A 23,276-nucleotide genomic window follows, 5' to 3' on the forward strand; every position below is an offset into this window, starting at 1 on the left:
TAGATAGGTTCTTGATGAATAAGGGGATCAGGGGTTATGGGGAAAAGGCAGGAGAACGGGGATGAGAAAAATATCAGCCATGATTGAATGGTGGAGTAGACTCGATGGGCCGAGTGGCCTAATTCTGCTCCTATGTCTTATTCCTCTTCAAGATACTCAATGTCCCTAAAAATAACATTGCCCCGCAGCCTTAGGTCAAGTTAAGCACCAATTCCACAAATCACATTTAATCTAAGTGCTGTAAAATAAATGATTAGTCACAGGGTTGATGAGTAATTTTACTGTTTTCATAATACACTGTGCATCACAGAGCACAGGGTATTTAACTTTGCATGGTGTGTGTGACACGCACCATTTTAGACTCTGCGAATCAAAATCTGCACAAAGACCAAATTGAAATGAAGTTACAGTCTCAAAAGAAACAATTTAAAAGTGTCACTGATGTTAATACAGATGTTTTTTCCAGCTCCAACTCTCTGCAGATTGCAATGTAAACTGGCAAAGCCGACTGCTTCAGGCCTCTTCCTGTCCTTTCAGACTGGTTTTCATTTTGCGCTTCTCCTTCTGTCCCAGGATACGGTGGATCTTCTTCCGAGCTTCTTTTTGCCTCTTGATCTTTTCCTCTTGCTGTTTGCATTTCTGTGCGAGGAACTCTTTGTGTTGCTGGCGTTCCTTTTTGTGCTGTTTCTGTACTTTGTAGGCATTCACAGTACTCAGGGCAGATAGCAGGGCTGAGATCTGAGGACAAAACATTGCAGTTTAAGAACATGAAGCCTAATATTATCTCGTATTCACAGTCCGACTCAAACAGTGGAAGTTGATGATTCCAGTGGAACTGGTTAAAGTAGATTAGAAAACTACTTAAACTAACACCTGTATCCAGATATGCTCTAGTCTAAGGCGTTAACTTTACATTTAAAAAATGTCAGGTGAGGACAGCCAGGGGAATGTGGGGCTTGTCACATATGAAGAGTCGCAGCCAGTGTCCTGGGTGACCAGGTGCAGGAAGAGCTCCCAGCTGCAGAAACTGGAGCCCCGGCTTTTGAAGCTTGGCAAGAAGTTTACCACCACCAGGTTAAAGTCCAACAGGTATATTTGGTAGCAAAAGCCACACAAGCTTTCGGAGCCCCAAGCCCCTTCTTCAGGTGAGTCCGTTTCGAAGCTTGAGCAGTGACTGGAGAGAAAATAGCACATCCACGAGGCTGAGAGTTACATGGATAGGGAGGTGCTCACACCACAGCTCAAAGGACTCGAGGAAAGAAGGGAATGGGCAACCACCAGGCAGGTAGTCCAGGAGCCCCTGGGGTCCCGCTCACTAACCAGTACTCCATTTCAGAAGCTGATGAAAGTGCTGGTACTTCAGAGGAGTGCAGTCAGAGCCAAACTTTTGGCACCACAAGCAGCTCGACTCTTCCGGGGTGGGGGGTGGGGAGAGAAGAAAGGAAGAGCAATAGCGATAGGGAATTAATCAATCAGGGGAGCAGACAGGCGTTTCTGTGGCCGAAGACCTGACTCCAGGATGGTGTGTTGCCTCCCTGGTGCCAGTCAGGGATGGCACTGAATGGCTGCAGGGCATCCTGAAAGGGGAGGGCGATGGGTTAGAGGCCGTGGTACATGTTGGTACCAACAATATGGGCAAAGTGAGGAATGAGGTCTTGCATCAAGAATTCAGAGAGCTAGGCAGCAGATTAAAAAGCAGATCTCTGGGTTATTCCCAGTGCGAAGTTTAACAACAAAGTCCAACAGGTTTATTTGGTCATTAACCTGTTGGACTTTAACCTGGTGTTGTTAAACTTCGCACTGTGTTTACCCCAGTCCAACGCCGGCATCTCCACACCATTATTCCCAGTGCCACAAGCTAGCGAGTAGAGAAATAGGAAAATGGGGCTCAAATAATATAGCTCAAGAGCAGGAGGGAGGGTTTTCGATTCCTGATTCACTGGGACCGTTTCCGGGGAAGGTAGGATATGTACAAGCAGTACGGTCTGCACCTGAACCACACTGGGGCCAACATCCTTGCAGGTAGGTTTGCTAGTGCTGTTGGAAGGACTTTAAACTAGTCTGGCAGGGGACACAGAACATTAGAAAAAGAGAGAGACATCATGCAACAGCAATGGAAGCAAGTCAGAGTGAGTTCAGCTATGTTGAGTGCCAAGACAGTAAGTCAAGGCTGGATGGTCTTTACTTTAATGCTAGGAGTGTAATAGGTTAGACTGCTGAGTAAAAGGCATGGATTGACACAAGGAAGTATGATATTGTTGCCATCACAGGGAAAGGAAGGGGAGGGGAGGGCTGGCAACTCAACATTCCGGAGTATAAAATCTTAAGGTGAGACAGAGGTGGGTGTAAAAAGGGAGATGGTGTTGCATTATTAATTAATGAGTCAATTACCGCAACAAGGAGACGATATCTTGGAAGGGTCTCCGAATGAGGCTTTGTGGGTAGAACTTAGGAATATAAAGGGGGCAGCCGCGTTACTGGGATTGTAGTATAGGCCCCCAAAGAGTCAGCAGGAACAGCCTTTGACAAGGTCCCACGTGGGAGACTTGTAAAGAAGGTAAATTCCCATGGGATACAGGACAAAGTAGATTCAAAATTGGCTCAGTTGTAGAAGGCGGGGTGATGACAGAAGGCTGCGTTAGTGACTGGAAGCCAGCGTCCAGTGGCGTACCACAGGGATCTCGAGTCCCCTATTATTCGTCATTTATATAAGTGACATTGATGACTTTATGGGGGGTAGGATTACTAGGTTTGCGGATGACCCAAAGATTGGCCGGGTGGTTAACAGTGAGGCGGAATGTCTTGGACTACTAGAAGATAAAAGCGGAATGGTCAAATGGGTAGATAAGTGGCAGATGGAATTTAACCCTGAAACGTGGGAGGTGATGCACTTGGAAGGAGTAATTTGACAAGGAAGTATTCAATGAACAGCATGAGACGAGAAAGTTCTGTAGAACAAAGGGACCTTGGCATGTTTGTCCACAGATCTCTGAAGGCGGAAGGGCATGTTAGTAGGGTGCTGCAAAAGGAATATGGGACACTTGCCTTTACCAATCGAGGCATAGGTTACAAAAGGGGTGAAGTCATGTTGGAGTTTTATGGAACTTTGGTGAGGCCACAGTTGGAGCACTGTGTGCAGTTCTGGTTGCCACATTATCGGAAGGATGTGATTGCACTGGAGGGGGTGCAGAGGAGATTCACCAGGATATGTCCCGGGATGGAAAATTTAAGTTATGAAGAGAGGGAGCAGAGAAATCTGAGGGATGACCTGATCGAGGTGTACAAGATTATGAGGAGAATGGACAGGGTGGATAAGGAGCAGCTGTTCCCCTTCGTTGAAGGGTCAGTCATGAGGGGACATAGGTTCAAGTTGAGGGGCAGGAGGTTTAATGGCGATATGAGGAAAAGCTTTTTTACCCAGAGGATGGTGACAGTCTGGAATGCGCTGCCTGGGAGGGTGGTAGAGGCGGGGTGCCTCACATCCTTTAAAAAGGAGCTGGATGAGCACTTGGCACATCATAAGTGTCACCCTAGTGTCAGGGGATTAGCAGGGTAAATATGTGCGGTTGCAGGAATAGGGCCTGGGTAGGAATGCGGTCGGTGCAGACTCGATGGGCTGAATGGCCTCCTTCTGCACTGTAGGGATTCTATGATTACATTCAAGGCTCTGGGCCAAGTGCCAGTAAGTGGGATGAGGTGGGAGGTGCAGACTTGATGGGCCGAAGGGCCTCTTCTGCAGTGTCTGATTCTATGAAATAGAGGTGCAGACATGTAGACAGTTCACCGAGGTGTGCAAGAATAATAATCGGGTAATTATACCAGGAGATTTCAACTTCCCCAACATAAATTGGGATAGCCATAGTGAAAGGGATTTCTTGAAATGTATTCAGGGGAGTCTTTGTATCAATATGTAGAAGGTCCAATAGAGGATGGAGCAATGCTGGATCTTGGGAACGAAGTTAGGCGAATGTTCAATGTGTCAGTGGGGGAGCATTTTTGCAATAGTGACCACATGGAACGGTTCAAATTTATTATGGACAAGGAGAAAGGTGGCCTGCAAAAGACAGCTTTGGCCAAATCTACCTTCCCCCCCATTCCAAAGTTGACTGGGAAATCAATATCTCTCATCAGGCTTCACTCAGGCAAAGGAGAACGTAGGTACAGAATTGAGGAAAAGGGACTGTGAGGACCGTGCACAGTTTGACATAGGAAATGGGGAGGTGCTGCAAGCTCTGATGGGCTTAAAAATGGACAGATCCCAGGGTCCAAATGAACTGCATCCCAGGCTGCTGTGGGAGGCGAGGCAGGTCAGACACAAATTTCTAATTCCCCTCTGGCCACAGGGGAAGTGCCAGAGGACTGGAGGATGGCGAATGTGGTTCCACTTTTCAAGAAGGGTGGTAGAGATGAATCAGGGAATTATAGACCGGTGAGTCTCACGTCAGTGGCTGGGAGTCTATTGAATCAAATAAATGGAGAGAATTAATCTCCACTTGGAAAGGTATGGGTTAATTAGGGATATTGTCTGTATCTTTAAGACCTGGTTGGCTGTAGAGAATCGCATTCTAATCAGTATTCTGTAACTTGATTTTGTGTCTCTGTGCCCTGTTTGAGAGCAGATATCCACTCCATCTGACGAAGGAGCAGCGCTCCGAAAGCTAATGGCGTTTGCGACCAAATAAACCTGTTGGACGTTAACCTGGTGCTGTTAAAACTCTTACTGTTAATTAGGGATAGTCAGTGTGGCTTTGTCAGGGGGAGGTCAAGCCTAACAAATTTGTTAGGATTTTTCAAAAATGTGATCGAATGGGTGGATGAGGGAAGTCCAGGTGCTGTAGTTTATATGGATTTTAGCAAGGCCTTTGATAAAGGCCCACGTGGGAGACTGATTGAGAAACACATGGAATTTAGGGAAACTTGGCGAGATGGATCAGAAACTGGCTCAGTAATAGGACACAAAGGGTAGTGATAGAAGGCTATTTGAGTGGCTGGAGGCTGAAGTTTCATTGCTGGAACACTTATTATATAGATGATAACATGGTGGGGAAATGATAAGCAAGTTTGCAGATGACACCAAGATATAGATGGGTTGGTCAGATGGGCAGAGCAGTGGCAGATGGTATTTAACCCGGATAAGTGCGAGGGATGCACTTGAAAGAAGTAACAAGACAAAGGATTATTGAATGAATGGCAGGGCACTAAAGTTAGGAGGAACAGATGGATGGATATTGTGGTACTTATTCACAGATGCCTGAAGGCGGCAGAGCAGGTGAATAGGGTAGTTAAGAAGGTATTTGGGACACTTGCTTTCATCAGTCATGGTATAGAGTATAAGAACCAGGAGGTAATGTTGGAGTTGTACAGAATGTTGGTTAGGCTACAGCTGGAGTAGTGTGTACTCCACACTACTCCAGCTGTGGAGTAGTTCTGGTCACCTCACTATAAGGAGGATGTGATAGCACTAGAATGGGTTCAGAGGAGATTCACCAGGATGTTGCCTAGGACGGAGCATTTGAGCTTTAAGGAGAGACTGGATAGGCTTGGATCGTTTTCTTTAGAGCAGAGAAGGCTGAGGAGGGACATGATTGAGATGTACAAGATCACAAGGGTTATGGACTGCGTGAGCAGGAAGCAGCTGTTCCCTTGGTTAAGGCATCATTCACAAGGGGGCACAGTTTTAGGGTGAGGGGCAGGAGATTCAGAGGGGATTTGAGATTTGTTTTCACCCAGATGGTGGGGGGAATCTGGAATGCGCTGCCTGGGAAGGTAGTGGAGACCGGAGACCTTACAAGGATTAAAAAGTATTTGGATGAGCACTTGAAATATTGTTACACTCAAGGATATGGGACAAGTGCTGGAAAATGGGATTAGCATGACTTTAGTGGTAGTTACTGTCAGTGCTGACTCGATGGGCCGAAGGGCCTTTCTTGCGCTATATGATTCTATGACTACATAGCCATGCGGGACACACGACTGCCATTGTGCACTGGTGTTGGAGGGAGTGAATGTTTGTGGGTGTGGTGCCAATCAAACGGACTGCTTTGTCCTGGATGGTGTTGAGCTTCTTGAGTGTTGATGGAGCTGCACCCATCCAGGCAAGTGGGGAGTATTCCATCACACTCCTGACTTGTGACTTTTAGGTGGTGGACATTATTTCTTGGAACGTAGGAGAATGAGGGGTGACCTTATTGAGGTGCATAAAATCATGAGGGACATCGATAGGATGAACGCACATAGTCTTTTTCCCAAGGAAAAGGATTTGAAAACTAGAGGTGAGGGAAAGGATTTAAAAGGGACCGAAGGGGCAACTTCTTCACGCAGAAGTTGGTGCGGATATGGAATGAGCTGCCACAGAAAATGGTTGAGGCGGATACAAGAGCAACATTTAAAAAGCATTTGGATAAGAACATGGATGGGAAAGGGTTCAAGGGACATGGGTCAAACACGGGCAATTGGGACTAGCTGGGTATGCATCATGGTTGCATTGACCGGTTGGGCCAAAGGGCCTGTTTCCATGTTATATTGCTCTCGACTCTATGACAGGCTTTGGGGAGTCGGGAGGCGAGTTACTCACAGGAGGATTCCCAGTTCAGTAAATATTAACTTGGAATCTTCCTCTAATGATGTAGACAGTCAGTGAGAGAGAGAGTGATTTTTATTAATGACTTAGAGGAGGGGGCTGAAGGGTGGATCAGTAAATTTGCTGATGACACCAAGATTAGTGGAGTAGTGGATGAGGTGGAGGGCTGTTGTAGGCTGCAAAGAGATATAGATGGGATGCAAAGCTGGGCTGAAAAATGACAAACGGAGTTTAACCCTGATAAATGTGAGGTGATTCATTTTGGTAGGACTAATTTAAATATGGATTACAGGGTCAAAGGTAGGGTTCTGAAGACTGTGGAGGAACAGAGAGATCTTGGGGTCCATATCCACAGATCTCTAAAGGTTGCCACTCAAGTGGATAGAGCTGTGAAGAAGGCCTATAGTGTGTTAGCTTTTATTAACAGGGGGGGTTGGAGTTTAAGAGCCGTGGGGTTATGCTGCAACTGTACAGGACCTTGGTGAGACCACATTTGGAATATTGTGTGCAGTTCTGGTCACCTCACTATAAGAAGGATGTGGAAGTGCTGGAAAGAGTGTAGAGGAGATTTACCAGGATGCTGCCTGGTTTGGAGGGTAGGTCTTATGAGGAAAGGTTGAGGGAGCTAGGGCTGTTCTCTCTGGAGCGGAGGAGGCTGAGGGGAGACTTAATAGAGGTTTATAAAATGATGAAGGGGATAGATAGAGTGAACGTTCAAAGACTATTTCCTCGGGTGGATGGAGCTATTACAAGGGGGCATAACTATAGGGTTCGTGGTGGGAGATATAGGAAGGATATCAGAGGTAGGTTCTTTACGCAGAGAGTGGTTGGGGTGTGGAATGGACTGCCTGCAGTGATAGTGGAGTCAGACACTTTAGGAACATTTAAGCGGTTATTGGATAGGCACATGGAGCACACCAGGATGATAGGGAGTGGGATAGCTTGATCTTGGTTTCAGATAAAGCTCGGCACAACATCGTGGGCCGAAGGGCCTGTTCTGTGCTGTACTGTTCTATGATTCATCTTTTGTTCCCTGATCACCAAATCACTGTAAGAAGTCTAACACCACCAGGTTAAAGTCCAACAGGTTCATGACCATCATGACCACCAAATCACTGAGCAGAATTCTGGTTTTGATAAGGAAAGTTGTAACCTCTCCCCACGGGCAGGATACAAGCTGAGAGCTTGCTCATTCCCAGGCTCCACTGGCACTCTGCTGAACAGAAGCAGTGGGAACAAAACTACAGTCATGTCCAGTTGGAACTTGGTCTGATGTTTGCCCTCCGTGGCTCAGAGTGAAGGGCAATTCTAACAATCAATTGCAGCTATCAGCAACTAACAGCATTAGCTTTCTGTCTGAACGGTAGCACAGTGGTTAGCACTGCTGCTTCACAGCTCCAGGGACCTGGGTTCGATTCCCGGCTTGGGTCACTGTCTGTGTGGAGTTTGCACATTCTCCTCGTGTCTGCGTGGGTTTCCTCCGGGTGCTCCGGTTTCCTCCCACAGTCCAAAAATGTGCACGTTAGGTTGATTGGCCATGCTAAAAAAAATTGCCCTTAGTGTCCTGGTTAGAGGGATTAGTGGGTAAATATGTAGGGATGTGGGGTAGGGCCTGGGTGGGATTGTGGTCGGTGCAGACTCGATGGGCCGAATGGCCTCTTTCTGTACTGTAGGGTTTCTAAGATTTTTTCTAAGATTCTAAGAGCTAAACTCCCGACAAGCACCAGCCAGCAGCTAGTGCCTCTACTCAGTATTTCCCAATGAGCAGGATGCAAATGCACAACAGGAATGTGTGTGAAATAGTCATATCCTTGAGACTTATCTTTCATGTTATTCAGTCAATTTTACAACACGCCGTTACTGAGAGGAGTTATTTCAAATTCTGGCTGAAGGAAAGCAATCAGATAAAAGTAAATTACTGCGGATGCTGGAATCTGAAACCAAAAGAGAAAATGCTGGAAAATCTCAGCAGGTCTGGCAGCATCAGGAAGGAGAGAAAAGAGCTGATGTTTCAAGGCCGGATGACCCTTTGTTAAAGCTGAGATGAGTTTTGACAAAAGGCCGTCTGGACTCGAAACACCAGATCTTTTCTCTCCATCCTGATGCTGCCAGGCCTGCTGAGATTTCCCAGTATTTTCTCTTTTGGAATCAGATAAAAGATATCCACTGTCCGAAACACGAAAATCATCTCCAAAGGAGGAATTCTGCAAGACTGTAGGATTGGACAGAGAAGCGTCAGGCAGGTGACCACACAGCAGACCCAGGACAGGTTCATTGATGCACTGTCAAGAAGAACAGTACAGCACAGGAACAGGCCCTTCGGCCCTCCAGGCCTGTGCAGATCATGATTCATGGCTAAACTAAACCCGTATGCACTTACGGAGTCCGTATCCTTCCATTCCCCTCCTATTCATGTATTTGTCTAGATGCCCCTTAAATGCCGCTATTGTACCTGCTCCCACCCCCTCCCCGGGTAGCGCGTTCCAGACATTCACCACCCTCTGTGTAAAAAACCTTACCTCACACATCTCCTCTAAACTTTTCCCCACGCATCTTAAACCTATGTCCCCGAGTACTTGACTTTTCTACCCTAGGAAAGAGCATCTGACTATCCACTCTGTCCATGCCATTCATAATCTTGTAGACTTCTATCAGGTCACCCCTCAACCTCTGTCATTCCAGTGAGAACAAACCGAGTTTATCCAACCTCTCCTCATAGCTAATACCCTCCAGACCAGGCAACATCCCGGTAAACCTCTTCTGTACCCTCTCCAAAGCATCCACATCCTTCTGGTAGTGTGGTGACCAGAATTGTACACAATATTCTAAATGAGGCCTAACTAAGGTTCTGTACAGGTGCAGCATGACCTGCCAATTTTTATACTCAATGCCTCGACCGATGAAGGCAAGCATGCCATATACTTTCTTGACTACCTTATCCACCTGCGTTGCCACTTTGTGATCGGTGGACATGTACGCCCAGATATCTCTGCCTGTCAATACTCCTAAAGGTTCTACCATTTACTGTATAATTCCGACATGCATTGAACCTTCCAAAATGCATTATCTCACACTTGTCCGGATTAAACTCCATCTGCCATTTCTCCGCCCAAGGATATCTTGCTGTATCCTCTCACAATCCTCTTCACTAACCGTAACTCCACCAATTTTTGTGTCATCTGCAAACTTACGAATCAGACCAGTTACATTTTCCTCCAAATCATTTACATATACTACCAACAACAAAGGTCCCGGAACTGATCCCTGTGGAACACCACTAGTCACAGCCTTCCATTCAGAAAAGCACCCCTCTACTGCTACCCTCTGTCTTCTATGGCCAAGCCTGTTCTGCATCCATCTTGCCAGCTCTCCTCTGATTCCATGTGACTTCACCTTTCGTAACAGTCTACCATGAGGTACCTTGTCAAAGGCTTTACACTGAAGTCCACGTATACAACATCCACTGCCTTTCCCTCATCATGTTCGTCACCTCCTCAAAAAACTCAAGTTAGTGAGGCACAAGCTCCCCTTCACAAAACCATGCTGTCTATCACTAATAAGTCCATTTTCTTCCACGTGAGTAAATCCTGTCCCTGAGAATCTTTTCCAATAATTTCCCTACCACCGACGTAAGACTCACCGGCCTATAATTTCCTGGATTATCCCTGCTGCCCTTCTTAAACAATGGAACAACATTGGCTATCCTCCAGTCCTCTGGAACTTCACCTGTCGCCAATGAGGATACAAAGATTTCTGCCAAGGCCCCAGCAATTTCCGCCCTTGCCTCCCTCAGTATTCTGGAGTAGATTCCATCAGGCCCTGGGGACCTATCGACTTTAATGTTTTTTAAGACGCCCAATACCAACACCTTTTTGATATTGACATGACCCAGAATATCTACACACGCTACCCTAGGCTCCTCACCCATCAGGTCCCTCTCTTTGGTGAATACGGAGGTCACCCATTGCCTTGGAAACACAGGATGTGAACTTCTTCTGTTTCTGCACACTTACCTTTTTCTCCTTTGAGCTTTTGATAACAGCCACTCGTCGCCTGTCCCGCCTCTCAGGCGCCAACTTCTCTTGAGTTTTGGGCTTGCTCTTAAAAGGCAGCGCCTTCTGCAGCGCCTTGGGGATATGGAGTGGATTGAAATGTCTCATCTTCCTCTTGACAGGCTGGAGAAAAATACACACAATTAGAAACACAGCACAAGACAGGTCAGCAGCCAGCTCAGCGTCACAGGATCTGGCCCAGTAATAAATTCAATTACATGGAACGGCAAATACTCTGGCAGGTGAAAGGTGTTTGACTATCAGGGATTCAATGCCTGAACTACTGATTCTTTACAACCGACATCTGGATTTTAAGCCACGGACTTGAAATAAATCACATCATTAGACAGTGGAGGCGGCCATTTGGCCCATCCTGCCTGTTTTGACTCTGAAAGATCGACTACAATCAGTCTCCCCTTTCCCTTTTAAAAGTTATTTAATCTACTTCCACTACCCTTACAGACAGTACATTCCAGATCACAAATTGCTGCAGGACAAACAAATTTCTCATCACTCTCATGTTGATTATTTTTATCATAGAATCCCTACAGTGCAGGAGGCCATTTAGTCCATCGAGCCTGCAACAACAGTCCCACCCAGGCTCTATCCCTGTAACCCCACATATTTATCCTGCTAGTCCCCCTGACACTAAGGGGCAATTTAACATGGCCAATCCACCGAGCCTGCACATCTTTGGAGTGTGGGAGGAAACCAGAGCACCCGGAGGAAACCCACGCAGACACGGGGAGAACGTGCGCACTGCACACAGACAGAGACCCGAGGCTGGAATTGAACCCAGGTCCTTGGCACTGTGAGGCAACAATGCTAACCATTGTGCCACTGAGAGAGCTGACAAAGGGTCATCCAGACTCGACACATTGGCTCTTTTCTCGCTCCACAGATGCTGTCAGACCTGCTGAGATTTTCCAGCATTTTCATTTCTCATTTTCTCCAGTCTCTCTTCATAACTGAAATGCCACATCTCTGATATCAGTCCCATAAATCATCTCATCAGCATTCTATCTAAAGGCTTGACATCTTTCCTGAATTGTAGTCCCCAGCAATGGGTACAACACTCTGTCTGGGGCCTCACCAGTGCTTTATTACTGTAATTTTCATGCATTTTGTAGGACTATCAAATGACAGACATGAGGTAATGCCATCCTCAAATTCTAATCCTCTCTATTCCTTTCTTGGGAGCACTGCCATTGACTGCACGATCGGCCATTACCCTGTACAAGGAATCCTTGGATGGTTTGATCTTAATGCCCAAGTCATGTTTGAGTTGTCCAACAGTTCTCATTCCAGTCCAGCTCCCCCTCTCGCTGCTCGGTCGAAGCAATGATGTGACTGGATTATACAACTTTGGCACAGAAACTGGATACCATGTTCTCATGAAAACAACATCTGGGAATCAACAAAATAAACAGGTTAGTTTCACACTGGTGAACACATCACAACATGACGACCAACTGAATAAAATCTGTCTCCAAAACAATTCAAGCATAAGCTTTCCTGTCATATATTAAAATACGCTAGGACACAGGTTCACACCGATAACCGATTCCCCATGAGAGCCAAGACAGCATCACCGAGAGGAGAGTGTGAGAGGAGGACACTGGGACAGAGAGACAGCACCGAGAGGAGAGTGTGAGAGGGGGACACTGGGACAGACAGTCAGCACCGAGAGGAGAGTGTGAGAGGGGGACACTGGGACAGAGAGACAGCACCGAGAGGAGAGTGAGAGAGGGGGACACTGGGACAGACAGTCAGCACCGAGAGGAGAGTGTGAGAGGGGGACACTGGGACAGACAGACAGCACCGAGACGAGAGTGAGAGAGGGGGACACTGGGACAGACAGTCAGCACCGAGAGGAGAGTGAGAGAGGGGGACACTGGGACAGACAGTCAGCACCGAGAGGAGAGTGTGAGAGGGGGACACTGGGACAGACAGACAGCACCGAGAGGAGAGTGAGAGAGGGGGACACTGGGACAGACAGTCAGCACCGAGAGGAGAGTGTGAGAGGGGGACACTGGGACAGACAGACAGCACCGAGAGGAGAGTGTGAGAGGAGGACACTGGGACAGACAGACAGCACCGAGAGGAGAGTGTGAGAGGAGGACACGGGGACAGACAGACAGCACCGAGAGGAGAGTGAGAGAGGGGGACACTGGGACAGACAGTCAGCACCGAGAGGAGAGTGTGAGAGGAGGACACTGGGACAGACAGACAGCACCGAGAGGAGAGTGTGAGAGGAGGACACTGGGACAGACAGACAGCACCGAGAGGAGAGTGAGAGAGGGGGACACTGGGACAGACAGTCAGCACCGAGAGGAGAGTGTGAGAGGAGGACACTGGGACAGACAGTCAGCACCGAGAGGAGAGTGTGAGAGGGGGACACTGGGACAGACAGTCAGCACCGAGAGGAGAGTGTGAGAGGGGGACACTGGGACAGACAGTCAGCACCGAGAGGAGAGTGTGAGAGGAGGACACTGGGACAGACAGTCAGCACCTAGAGGAGAGTGTGAGAGGAGGACACTGGGACAGACAGTCAGCACCGAGAGGAGAGTGTGAGAGGGGGACACTGGGACAGACAGTCAGCACCGAGAGGAGAGTGAGAGAGGAGGACACTGGGACAGACAGTCAGCACCGAGAGGAGAGTGTGAGAGGGGGACACTGGGACAGACAGTCAGCACCGAGAGGAGAGTGTGAGAGGGGGACACTGGGACAGACAGACAGCACCTAGAGGAGAGTGTGAGAGGGGGACACTGGGACAGACAGACAGCACCGAGAGGAGAGTGTGAGAGGGGGACACTGGGACAGACAGACAGCACCTAGAGGAGAGTGTGAGAGGGGGACACTGGGACAGACAGACAGCACCTAGAGGAGAGTGTGAGAGGGGGACACTGGGACAGACAGACAGCACCTGGAGGAGAGTGAGAGAGGGGGACACTGGGACAGACAGCACCGAGAGGAGAGTGAGAGAGGGGGACACTGGGACAGAGAGACAGCACCTGGAGGAGAGTGAGAGAGGGGGACACTGGGACAGACAGACAGCACCGAGAGGAGAGTGAGAGAGGGGGACACTGGGACAGACAGACAGCACCGAGAGGAGAGTGAGAGAGGAGGACACTGGGACAGACAGTCAGCACCTAGAGGAGAGTGTGAGAGGAGGACACTGGGACAGACAGCACCGAGAGGAGAGTGAGAGAGGGGGACACTGGGACAGAGAGACAGCACCTGGAGGAGAGTGAGAGAGGGGGACACTGGGACAGACAGACAGCACCGAGAGGAGAGTGAGAGAGGGGGACACTGGGACAGACAATCAGCACCGAGAGGAGAGTGAGATAGGAGGACACTGGGACAGACAGCACCGAGAGGAGAGTGTGAGAGGAGGACACTGGGACAGACAGACAGCACCGAGAGGAGAGTGTGAGAGGAGGACACTGGGACAGACAGACAGCACCGAGAGGAGAGTGAGAGAGGGGGACACTGGGACAGTCAGCACCGAGAGGAGAGTGAGAGAGGAGGACACTGGGACAGACAGCACCGAGAGGAGAGTGTGAGAGGAGGACACTGGGACAGACAGACAGCACCGAGAGGAGAGTGTGAGAGGGGGACACTGGGACAGACAGACAGCACCTGGAGGAGAGTGAGAGAGGAGGACACTGGGACAGACAGACAGCACCGAGAGGAGAGTGAGAGAGGAGGACACTGGGACAGACAGTCAGCACCGAGAGGAGAGTGTGAGAGGAGGACACTGGGACAGACAGACAGCACCGAGAGGAGAGTGAGAGGAGGAGGACAGTGGGACAGACAGACAGCACCGAGAGGAGAGTGTGAGAGGAGGACACTGGGACAGACAGTCAGCACCTAGAGGAGAGTGAGAGAGGAGGACACTGGGACAGACAGTCAGCACCGAGAGGAGAGTGTGAGAGGAGGACACTGGGACAGACAGACAGCACCGAGAGGAGAGTGAGAGGAGGAGGACAGTGGGACAGACAGACAGCACCGAGAGGAGAGTGTGAGAGGAGGACACTGGGACAGACAGTCAGCACCGAGAGGAGAGTGTGGGAGGAGGACACTGGGACAGACAGACAGCACCGAGAGGAGAGAGTGAGAGGGGGACACTGGGACAGACAGACAGCACCGAGAGGAGAGTGAGAGAGGGGGACACTGGGACAGACAGTCAGCACCGAGAGGAGAGTGAGAGAGGAGGACACTGGGACAGACAGTCAGCACCGAGAGGAGAGTGAGAGAGGAGGACACTGGGACAGAGAGACAGCACCGAGAGGAGAGTGAGAGAGGACGACACTGGGACAGAGAGACAGCACCTAGAGGAGAGTGAGAGAGGAGGACACTGGGACAGACAGTCAGCACCGAGAGGAGAGAGTGAGAGAAGGACACTGGGACAGACAGTCAGCACCTAGAGGAGAGTGAGAGAGGAGGACACTGGGACAGACAGTCAGCACCGAGAGGAGAGTGAGAGAGGGGGACACTGGGACAGACAGACAGCACCTAGAGGAGAGTGTGAGAGGGGGACACTGGGACAGACAGACAGCACCGAGAGGAGAGTGAGAGAGGAGGACACTGGGACAGACAGTCAGCACCGAGAGGAGAGTGAGAGAGGAGGACACTGGGACAGACAGTCAGCACCTAGAGGAGAGTGTGAGAGGAGGACACTGGGACAGACAGTCAGCACCTAGAGGAGAGTGAGAGAGGAGGACACTGGGACAGACAGTCAGCACCGAGAGGAGAGTGAGAGAGGGGGACACTGGGACAGACAGACAGCACCGAGAGGAGAGTGTGAGAGGGACACTGGGACAGACAGTCAGCACCGAGAGGAGAGTGAGAGAGGAGGACACTGGGACAGACAGTCAGCACCTGGAGGAGAGTGAGAGAGGAGGACACTGGGACAGACAGTCAGCACCTGGAGGAGAGTGAGAGAGGAGGACACTGGGACAGACAGACAGCACCTAGAGGAGAGTGAGAGAGGGGGACACTGGGACAGACAGACAGCACCGAGAGGAGAGTGTGAGAGGGACACTGGGACAGACAGTCAGCACCGAGAGGAAAGTGAGAGAGGGGGACACTGGGACAGACAGACAGCACCGAGAGGAGAGTGAGAGAGGGGGACACTGGGACAGACAGACAGCACCGAGAGGAGAGTGAGAGAGGGGGACACTGGGACAGACAGACAGCACCGAGAGGAGAGTGAGAGAGGGGGACACTGGGACAGACAGACAGCACCGAGAGGAGAGTGAGAGAGGAGGACACTGGGACAGACAGTCAGCACCGAGAGGAGAGTGAGAGAGGAGGACACTGGGACAGAGAGACAGCACCGAGAGGAGAGTGTGAGAGGAGGACACTGGGACAGACAGTCAGCACCTGGAGGAGAGTGTGAGAGGGGGACACAGGGACAGACAGTCAGCACCGAGAGGAGAGTGAGAGAGGAGGACACTGGGACAGACAGCACCTGGAGGAGAGTGTGAGAGGAGGACACTGGGACAGACAGTCAGCACCGAGAGGAGAGTGAGAGAGGAGGACACTGGGACAGACAGACAGCACCGAGAGGAGAGAGTGAGAGGGGGACACTGGGACAGACAGACAGCACCGAGAGGAGAGTGAGAGAGGGGGACACTGGGACAGACAGTCAGCACCGAGAGGAGAGTGAGAGAGGAGGACACTGGGACAGACAGTCAGCACCGAGAGGAGAGTGTGAGAGGAGGACACTGGGACAGACAGTCAGCACCGAGAGGAGAGTGTGGGAGGAGGACACTGGGACAGACAGTCAGCACCTCGAGGAGAGTGAGAGAGGAGGACACTGGGACAGACAGACAGCACCTAGAGGAGAGTGTGAGAGGAGGACACTGGGACAGACAGCACCTGGAGGAGAGTGTGAGAGGGGGACACTGGGACAGACAGACAGCACCTAGAGGAGAGTGAGAGAGGAGGACACTGGGACAGACAGACAGCACCGAGAGGAGAGTGAGAGAGGGGGACACTGGGACAGACAGTCAGCACCGAGAGGAGAGTGAGAGAGGAGGACACTGGGACAGACAGTCAGCACCGAGAGGAGAGTGTGAGAGGAGGACACTGGGACAGACAGTCAGCACCGAGAGGAGAGTGTGGGAGGAGGACACTGGGACAGACAGACAGCACCGAGAGGAGAGTGAGAGAGGAGGACACTGGGACAGACAGTCAGCACCTAGAGGAGAGTGAGAGAGGAGGACACTGGGACAGACAGTCAGCACCGAGAGGAGAGTGAGAGAGGAGGACACTGGGACAGACAGACAGCACCGAGAGGAGAGTGTGAGAGGGACACTGGGACAGACAGTCAGCACCGAGAGGAGAGTGAGAGAGGAGGACACTGGGACAGACAGTCAGCACCTGGAGGAGAATGTGAGAGGAGGACACTGGGACAGACAGTCAGCACCTGGAGGAGAGTGTGAGAGGAGGACACTGGGACAGACAGCCAGCACCTAGAGGAGAGTGTGAGGGGGGGACACTGGGACAGACAGTCAGCACCGAGAGGAGAGTGAGAGAGGGGGACACTGGGACAGACAGACAGCACCGAGAGGAGAGTGAGAGAGGGGGACACTGGGACAGACAGACAGCACCGAGAGGAGAGTGAGAGAGGAGGACACTGGGACAGACAGACAGCACCGAGAGGAGAGTGAGAGAGGGGGACACTGGGACAGACAGACAGCACCGAGAGGAGAGTGAGAGAGGGGGACACTGGGACAGACAGACAGCACCGAGAGGAGAGTGAGAGAGGAGGACACTGGGACAGACAGTCAGCACCGAGAGGAGAGTGAGAGAGGAGGACACTGGGACAGACAGTCAGCACCTGGAGGAGAGTGTGAGAGGAGGACACTGGGACAGACAGTCAGCACCTGGAGGAGAGTGTGAGAGGAGGACACTGGGACAGACAGACAGCACCAAGAGGAGAGTGAGAGAGGGGGACACTGGGACAGACAGTCAGCACCTGGAGGAGAGTGTGAGAGGGGGACACAGGGACAGACAGTCAGCACCGAGAGGAGAGTGAGAGAGGGGGACACTGGGACAGACAGTCAGCACCTGGAGGAGAGTGTGAGAGGGGGACACAGGGACAGACAGTCAGCACCGAGAGGAGAGTGAGAGAGGAGGACACTGGGACAGACAGACAGCACCGAGAGGAGAGTGAGAGAGGGGGACACTGGGACAGACAGACAGCACCGAGAGGAGAGTGAGAGAGGAGGACACTGGGACAGACAGACAGCACCGAGAGGAGAGTGTGGGAGGAGGACACTGGGACAGACAGTCAGCACCGAGAGGAGAGTGAGAGAGGGGGACACTGGGACAGACAGACAGCACCGAGAGGAGAGTGAGAGAGGAGGACACTGGGACAGACAGACAGCACCGAGAGGAGAGTGAGAGAGGGGGACACTGGGACAGACAGACAGCACCGAGAGGAGAGTGAGAGAGGGGGACACTGGGACAGACAGACAGCACCGAGAGGAGAGTGAGAGAGGAGGACACTGGGACAGACAGTCAGCACCGAGAGGAGAGTGAGAGAGGAGGACACTGGGACAGAGAGACAGCACCGAGAGGAGCGTGTGAGAGGAGGACACTGGGACAGACAGTCAGCACCTGGAGGAGAGTGTGAGAGGGGGACACAGGGACAGACAGTCAGCACCGAGAGGAGAGTGAGAGAGGAGGACACTGGGACAGACAGCACCTGGAGGAGAGTGTGAGAGGAGGACACTGGGACAGACAGACAGCACCGAGAGGAGAGAGTGAGAGGGGGACACTGGGACAGACAGACAGCACCGAGAGGAGAGTGAGAGAGGGGGACACTGGGACAGACAGTCAGCACCGAGAGGAGAGTGAGAGAGGAGGACACAGGGACAGACAGTCAGCACCGAGAGGAGAGTGAGAGAGGAGGACACTGGGACAGACAGCACCTGGAGGAGAGTGAGAGAGGAGGACACTGGGACAGACAGACAGCACCGAGAGGAGAGAGTGAGAGGGGGACACTGGGACAGACAGACAGCACCGAGAGGAGAGTGAGAGAGGAGGACACTGGGACAGACAGTCAGCACCGAGAGGAGAGTGAGAGAGGAGGACACTGGGACAGACAGTCAGCACCTGGAGGAGAGTGTGAGAGGAGGACACTGGGACAGACAGTCAGCACCTGGAGGAGAGTGTGAGAGGAGGACACTGGGACAGACAGACAGCACCAAGAGGAGAGTGAGAGAGGGGGACACTGGGACAGACAGTCAGCACCTGGAGGAGAGTGTGAGAGGGGGACACAGGGACAGACAGTCAGCACCGAGAGGAGAGTGAGAGAGGGGGACACTGGGACAGACAGTCAGCACCTGGAGGAGAGTGTGAGGGGGGTCACAGGGACAGACAGTCAGCACCGAGAGGAGAGTGAGAGAGGAGGACACTGGGACAGACAGACAGCACCGAGAGGAGAGTGAGAGAGGGGGACACTGGGACAGACAGACAGCACCGAGAGGAGAGTGAGAGAGGAGGACACTGGGACAGACAGACAGCACCGAGAGGAGAGTGTGGGAGGAGGACACTGGGACAGACAGTCAGCACCGAGAGGAGAGTGAGAGAGGGGGACACTGGGACAGACAGACAGCACCGAGAGGAGAGTGAGAGAGGAGGACACTGGGACAGACAGACAGCACCGAGAGGAGAGTGAGAGAGGGGAACACTGGGACAGACAGACAGCACCGAGAGGAGAGTGAGAGAGGGGGGCACTGGGACAGACAGACAGCACCGAGAGGAGAGTGAGAGAGGAGGACACTGGGACAGACAGTCAGCACCGAGAGGAGAGTGAGAGAGGAGGACACTGGGACAGAGAGACAGCACCGAGAGGAGAGTGTGAGAGGAGGACACTGGGACAGACAGTCAGCACCTGGAGGAGAGTGTGAGAGGGGGACACAGGGACAGACAGTCAGCACCGAGAGGAGAGTGAGAGAGGAGGACACTGGGACAGACAGCACCTGGAGGAGAGTGTGAGAGGAGGACACTGGGACAGACAGTCAGCACCGAGAGGAGAGTGAGAGAGGAGGACACTGGGACAGACAGACAGCACCGAGAGGAGAGAGTGAGAGGGGGACACTGGGACAGACAGACAGCACCGAGAGGAGAGTGAGAGAGGGGGACACTGGGACAGACAGTCAGCACCGAGAGGAGAGTGAGAGAGGAGGACACTGGGACAGACAGTCAGCACCGAGAGGAGAGTGTGAGAGGAGGACACTGGGACAGACAGTCAGCACCGAGAGGAGAGTGTGGGAGGAGGACACTGGGACAGACAGTCAGCACCTCGAGGAGAGTGAGAGAGGAGGACACTGGGACAGACAGACAGCACCTAGAGGAGAGTGTGAGAGGAGGACACTGGGACAGACAGCACCTGGAGGAGAGTGTGAGAGGGGGACACTGGGACAGACAGACAGCACCTAGAGGAGAGTGAGAGAGGAGGACACTGGGAAAGACAGACAGCACCGAGAGGAGAGTGAGAGAGGGGGACACTGGGACAGACAGACAGCACCGAGAGGAGAGTGAGAGAGGGGGACACTGGGACAGACAGTCAGCACCGAGAGGAGAGTGAGAGAGGAGGACACTGGGACAGACAGTCAGCACCGAGAGGAGAGTGTGAGAGGAGGACACTGGGACAGACAGTCAGCACCGAGAGGAGAGTGTGGGAGGAGGACACTGGGACAGACAGACAGCACCGAGAGGAGAGTGAGAGAGGAGGACACTGGGACAGACAGTCAGCACCTAGAGGAGAGTGAGAGAGGAGGACACTGGGACAGACAGTCAGCACCGAGAGGAGAGTGAGAGAGGAGGACACTGGGACAGACAGACAGCACCGAGAGGAGAGTGTGAGAGGGACACTGGGACAGACAGTCAGCACCGAGAGGAGAGTGAGAGAGGAGGACACTGGGACAGACAGCCAGCACCTAGAGGAGAGTGTGAGAGGGACACTGGGACAGACAGACAGCACCGAGAGGAGAGTGAGAGAGGAGGACACTGGGACAGACAGACAGCACCGAGAGGAGAGTGAGAGAGGGGGACACTGGGACAGACAGACAGCACCGAGAGGAGAGTGAGAGAGGAGGACACTGGGACAGACAGACAGCACCGAGAGGAGAGTGAGAGAGGGGGACACTGGGACAGACAGTCAGCACCGAGAGGAGAGTGAGAGAGGGACACTGGGACAGACAGTCAGCACCGAGAGGAGAGTGTGAGAGGGACACTGGGACAGACAGACAGCACCGAGAGGAGAGTGTGAGAGGGACACTGGGACAGACAGTCAGCACCGAGAGGAGAGTGTGAGAGGGACACTGGGACAGACAGTCAGCACCGAGAGGAGAGTGAGAGAGGAGGACACTGGGACAGACAGTCAGCACCGAGAGGAGAGTGAGAGAGGAGGACACTGGGACAGACAGTCAGCACCGAGAGGAGAGTGTGAGAGGGACACTGGGACAGACAGTCAGCACCGAGAGGAGAGTGAGAGAGGGACACTGGGACAGACAGTCAGCACCGAGAGGAGAGTGAGAGAGGGGGACACTGGGACAGACAGACAGCACCGAGAGGAGAGTGAGAGAGGGGGACACTGGGACAGACAGACAGCACCGAGAGGAGAGTGAGAGAGGAGGACACTGGGACAGACAGTCAGCACCGAGAGGAGAGTGAGAGAGGAGGACACTGGGACAGACAGTCAGCACCTGGAGGAGAGTGTGAGAGGAGGACACTGGGACAGACAGTCAGCACCTGGAGGAGAGTGTGAGAGGAGGACACTGGGACAGACAGACAGCACCAAGAGGAGAGAGAGAGAGGGGGACACTGGGACAGACAGTCAGCACCTGGAGGAGAGTGTGAGAGGGGGACACAGGGACAGACAGTCAGCACCGAGAGGAGAGTGAGAGAGGGGGACACTGGGACAGACAGTCAGCACCTGGAGGAGAGTGTGAGAGGGGGACACAGGGACAGACAGTCAGCACCGAGAGGAGAGTGAGAGAGGAGGACACTGGGACAGACAGACAGCACCGAGAGGAGAGTGAGAGAGGGGGACACTGGGACAGACAGACAGCACCGAGAGGAGAGTGAGAGAGGAGGACACTGGGACAGACAGACAGCACCGAGAGGAGAGTGTGAGGGGAGGACACTGGGACAGACAGTCAGCACCTGGAGGAGAGTGTGAGAGGGGGACACAGGGACAGACAGTCAGCACCGAGAGGAGAGTGAGAGAGGAGGACACTGGGACAGACAGCACCGAGAGGAGAGTGAGAGAGGAGGACACTGGGACAGACAGACAGCACCGAGAGGAGAGTGTGAGAGGAGGACACTGGGACAGACAGTCAGCACCTGGAGGAGTGTGTGAGAGGGGGAACACAGGGACAGACAGTCAGCACCGAGAGGAGAGTGTGAGAGGAGGACACTGGGACAGACAGCACCTAGAGGAGAGTGTGAGAGGAGGACACTGGGACAGACAGTCAGCACCGAGAGGAGAGTGAGAGAGGAGGACACTGGGACAGACAGAAAGCACCGAGAGGAGAGTGAGAGAGGGGGACACTGGGACAGACAGTCAGCACCGAGAGGAGAGTGAGAGAGGAGGACACTGGGACAGACAGTCAGCACCGAGAGGAGAGTGAGAGAGGAGGACACTGGGACAGACAGTCAGCACCGAGAGGAGAGTGTGAGAGGAGGACACTGGGACAGACAGACAGCACCGAGAGGAGAGTGAGAGAGGAGGACACTGGGACAGACAGTCAGCACCGAGAGGAGAGTGTGAGAGGGGGACACTGGGACAGACAGTCAGCACCTAGAGGAGAGTGAGAGAGGGGGACACTGGGACAGACAGTCAGCACCGAGAGGAGAGTGAGAGGGGGACACTGGGACAGACAGTCAGCACCGAGAGGAGAGTGAGAGAGGAGGACACTGGGACAGACAGTCAGCACCGAGAGGAGAGTGAGAGAGGAGGACACTGGGACAGACAGTCAGCACCTAGAGGAGAGTGTGAGAGGAGGACACTGGGACAGACAGACAGCACCGAGAGGAGAGTGAGAGAGGAGGACACTGGGACAGACAGTCAGCACCTAGAGGAGAGTGAGAGAGGAGGACACTGGGACAGACAGTCAGCACCGAGAGGAGAGTGTGAGAGGAGGACACTGGGACAGACAGACAGCACCGAGAGGAGCGTGTGAGAGGAGGACTCTGGGACAGAGAGACAGCACCGAGAGGAGAGTGTGAGAGGGGGACACTGGGACAGACAGACAGCACCGAGAGGAGAGTGTGAGAGGGGGACACTGGGACAGACAGACAGCACCGAGAGGAGAGTGAGAGAGGAGGACACTGGAACAGTCAGTCAGCACCTTGAGGAGAGTGTGAGAGGGGGACACTGGGACAGACAGTCAGCACCTTGAGGAGTGTGAGAGGGGGACACTGATACAGTCAGTCAGCAGCACCTTGAGGAATGCAAGGACACTGGGACTATCAGTCAGGAGCACCTTGAGGAGAATGCTGGAGGGTTTAAAGTGTTAGAGTGGTACAGAACTGGGCTTTAGAGTGAGACTTCGACTGTTCATAGAATCATAGAGCGCAGAAGAGGCCCTTCAGCCCATCGAGTCCACATTGACACTTAG

The 23,276-nt window shown here is 52.5% G+C and overlaps 1 protein-coding gene across 2 annotated transcripts in view; it reads right to left on the bottom strand.

Moving 5' to 3' along the window:
- Window positions 1-265: 265 nt before the first annotated feature.
- The window catches only part of bms1 (BMS1 ribosome biogenesis factor), a 101,140-nt gene continuing 78,129 nt past the window's right edge, over window positions 266-23,276 (bottom strand). For both annotated transcript variants that reach the window (XM_078199762.1, XM_078199761.1), the window contains exons 21-23: window positions 11,864-12,039; window positions 10,594-10,755; window positions 266-738 (exon numbers count right to left, since the gene is read on the bottom strand). In XM_078199762.1, the coding sequence (XP_078055888.1) occupies window positions 514-738; window positions 10,594-10,755; window positions 11,864-12,039 (563 nt within the window). In that variant the 3' untranslated portion in view covers window positions 266-513. The remainder of the gene's footprint in view (window positions 739-10,593; window positions 10,756-11,863; window positions 12,040-23,276) is intronic.

This window comes from Mustelus asterias, chromosome 28 (assembly GCF_964213995.1).
Source record: "Mustelus asterias chromosome 28, sMusAst1.hap1.1, whole genome shotgun sequence".
Classification (NCBI taxonomy): Eukaryota; Metazoa; Chordata; class Chondrichthyes; order Carcharhiniformes; family Triakidae; genus Mustelus; species Mustelus asterias.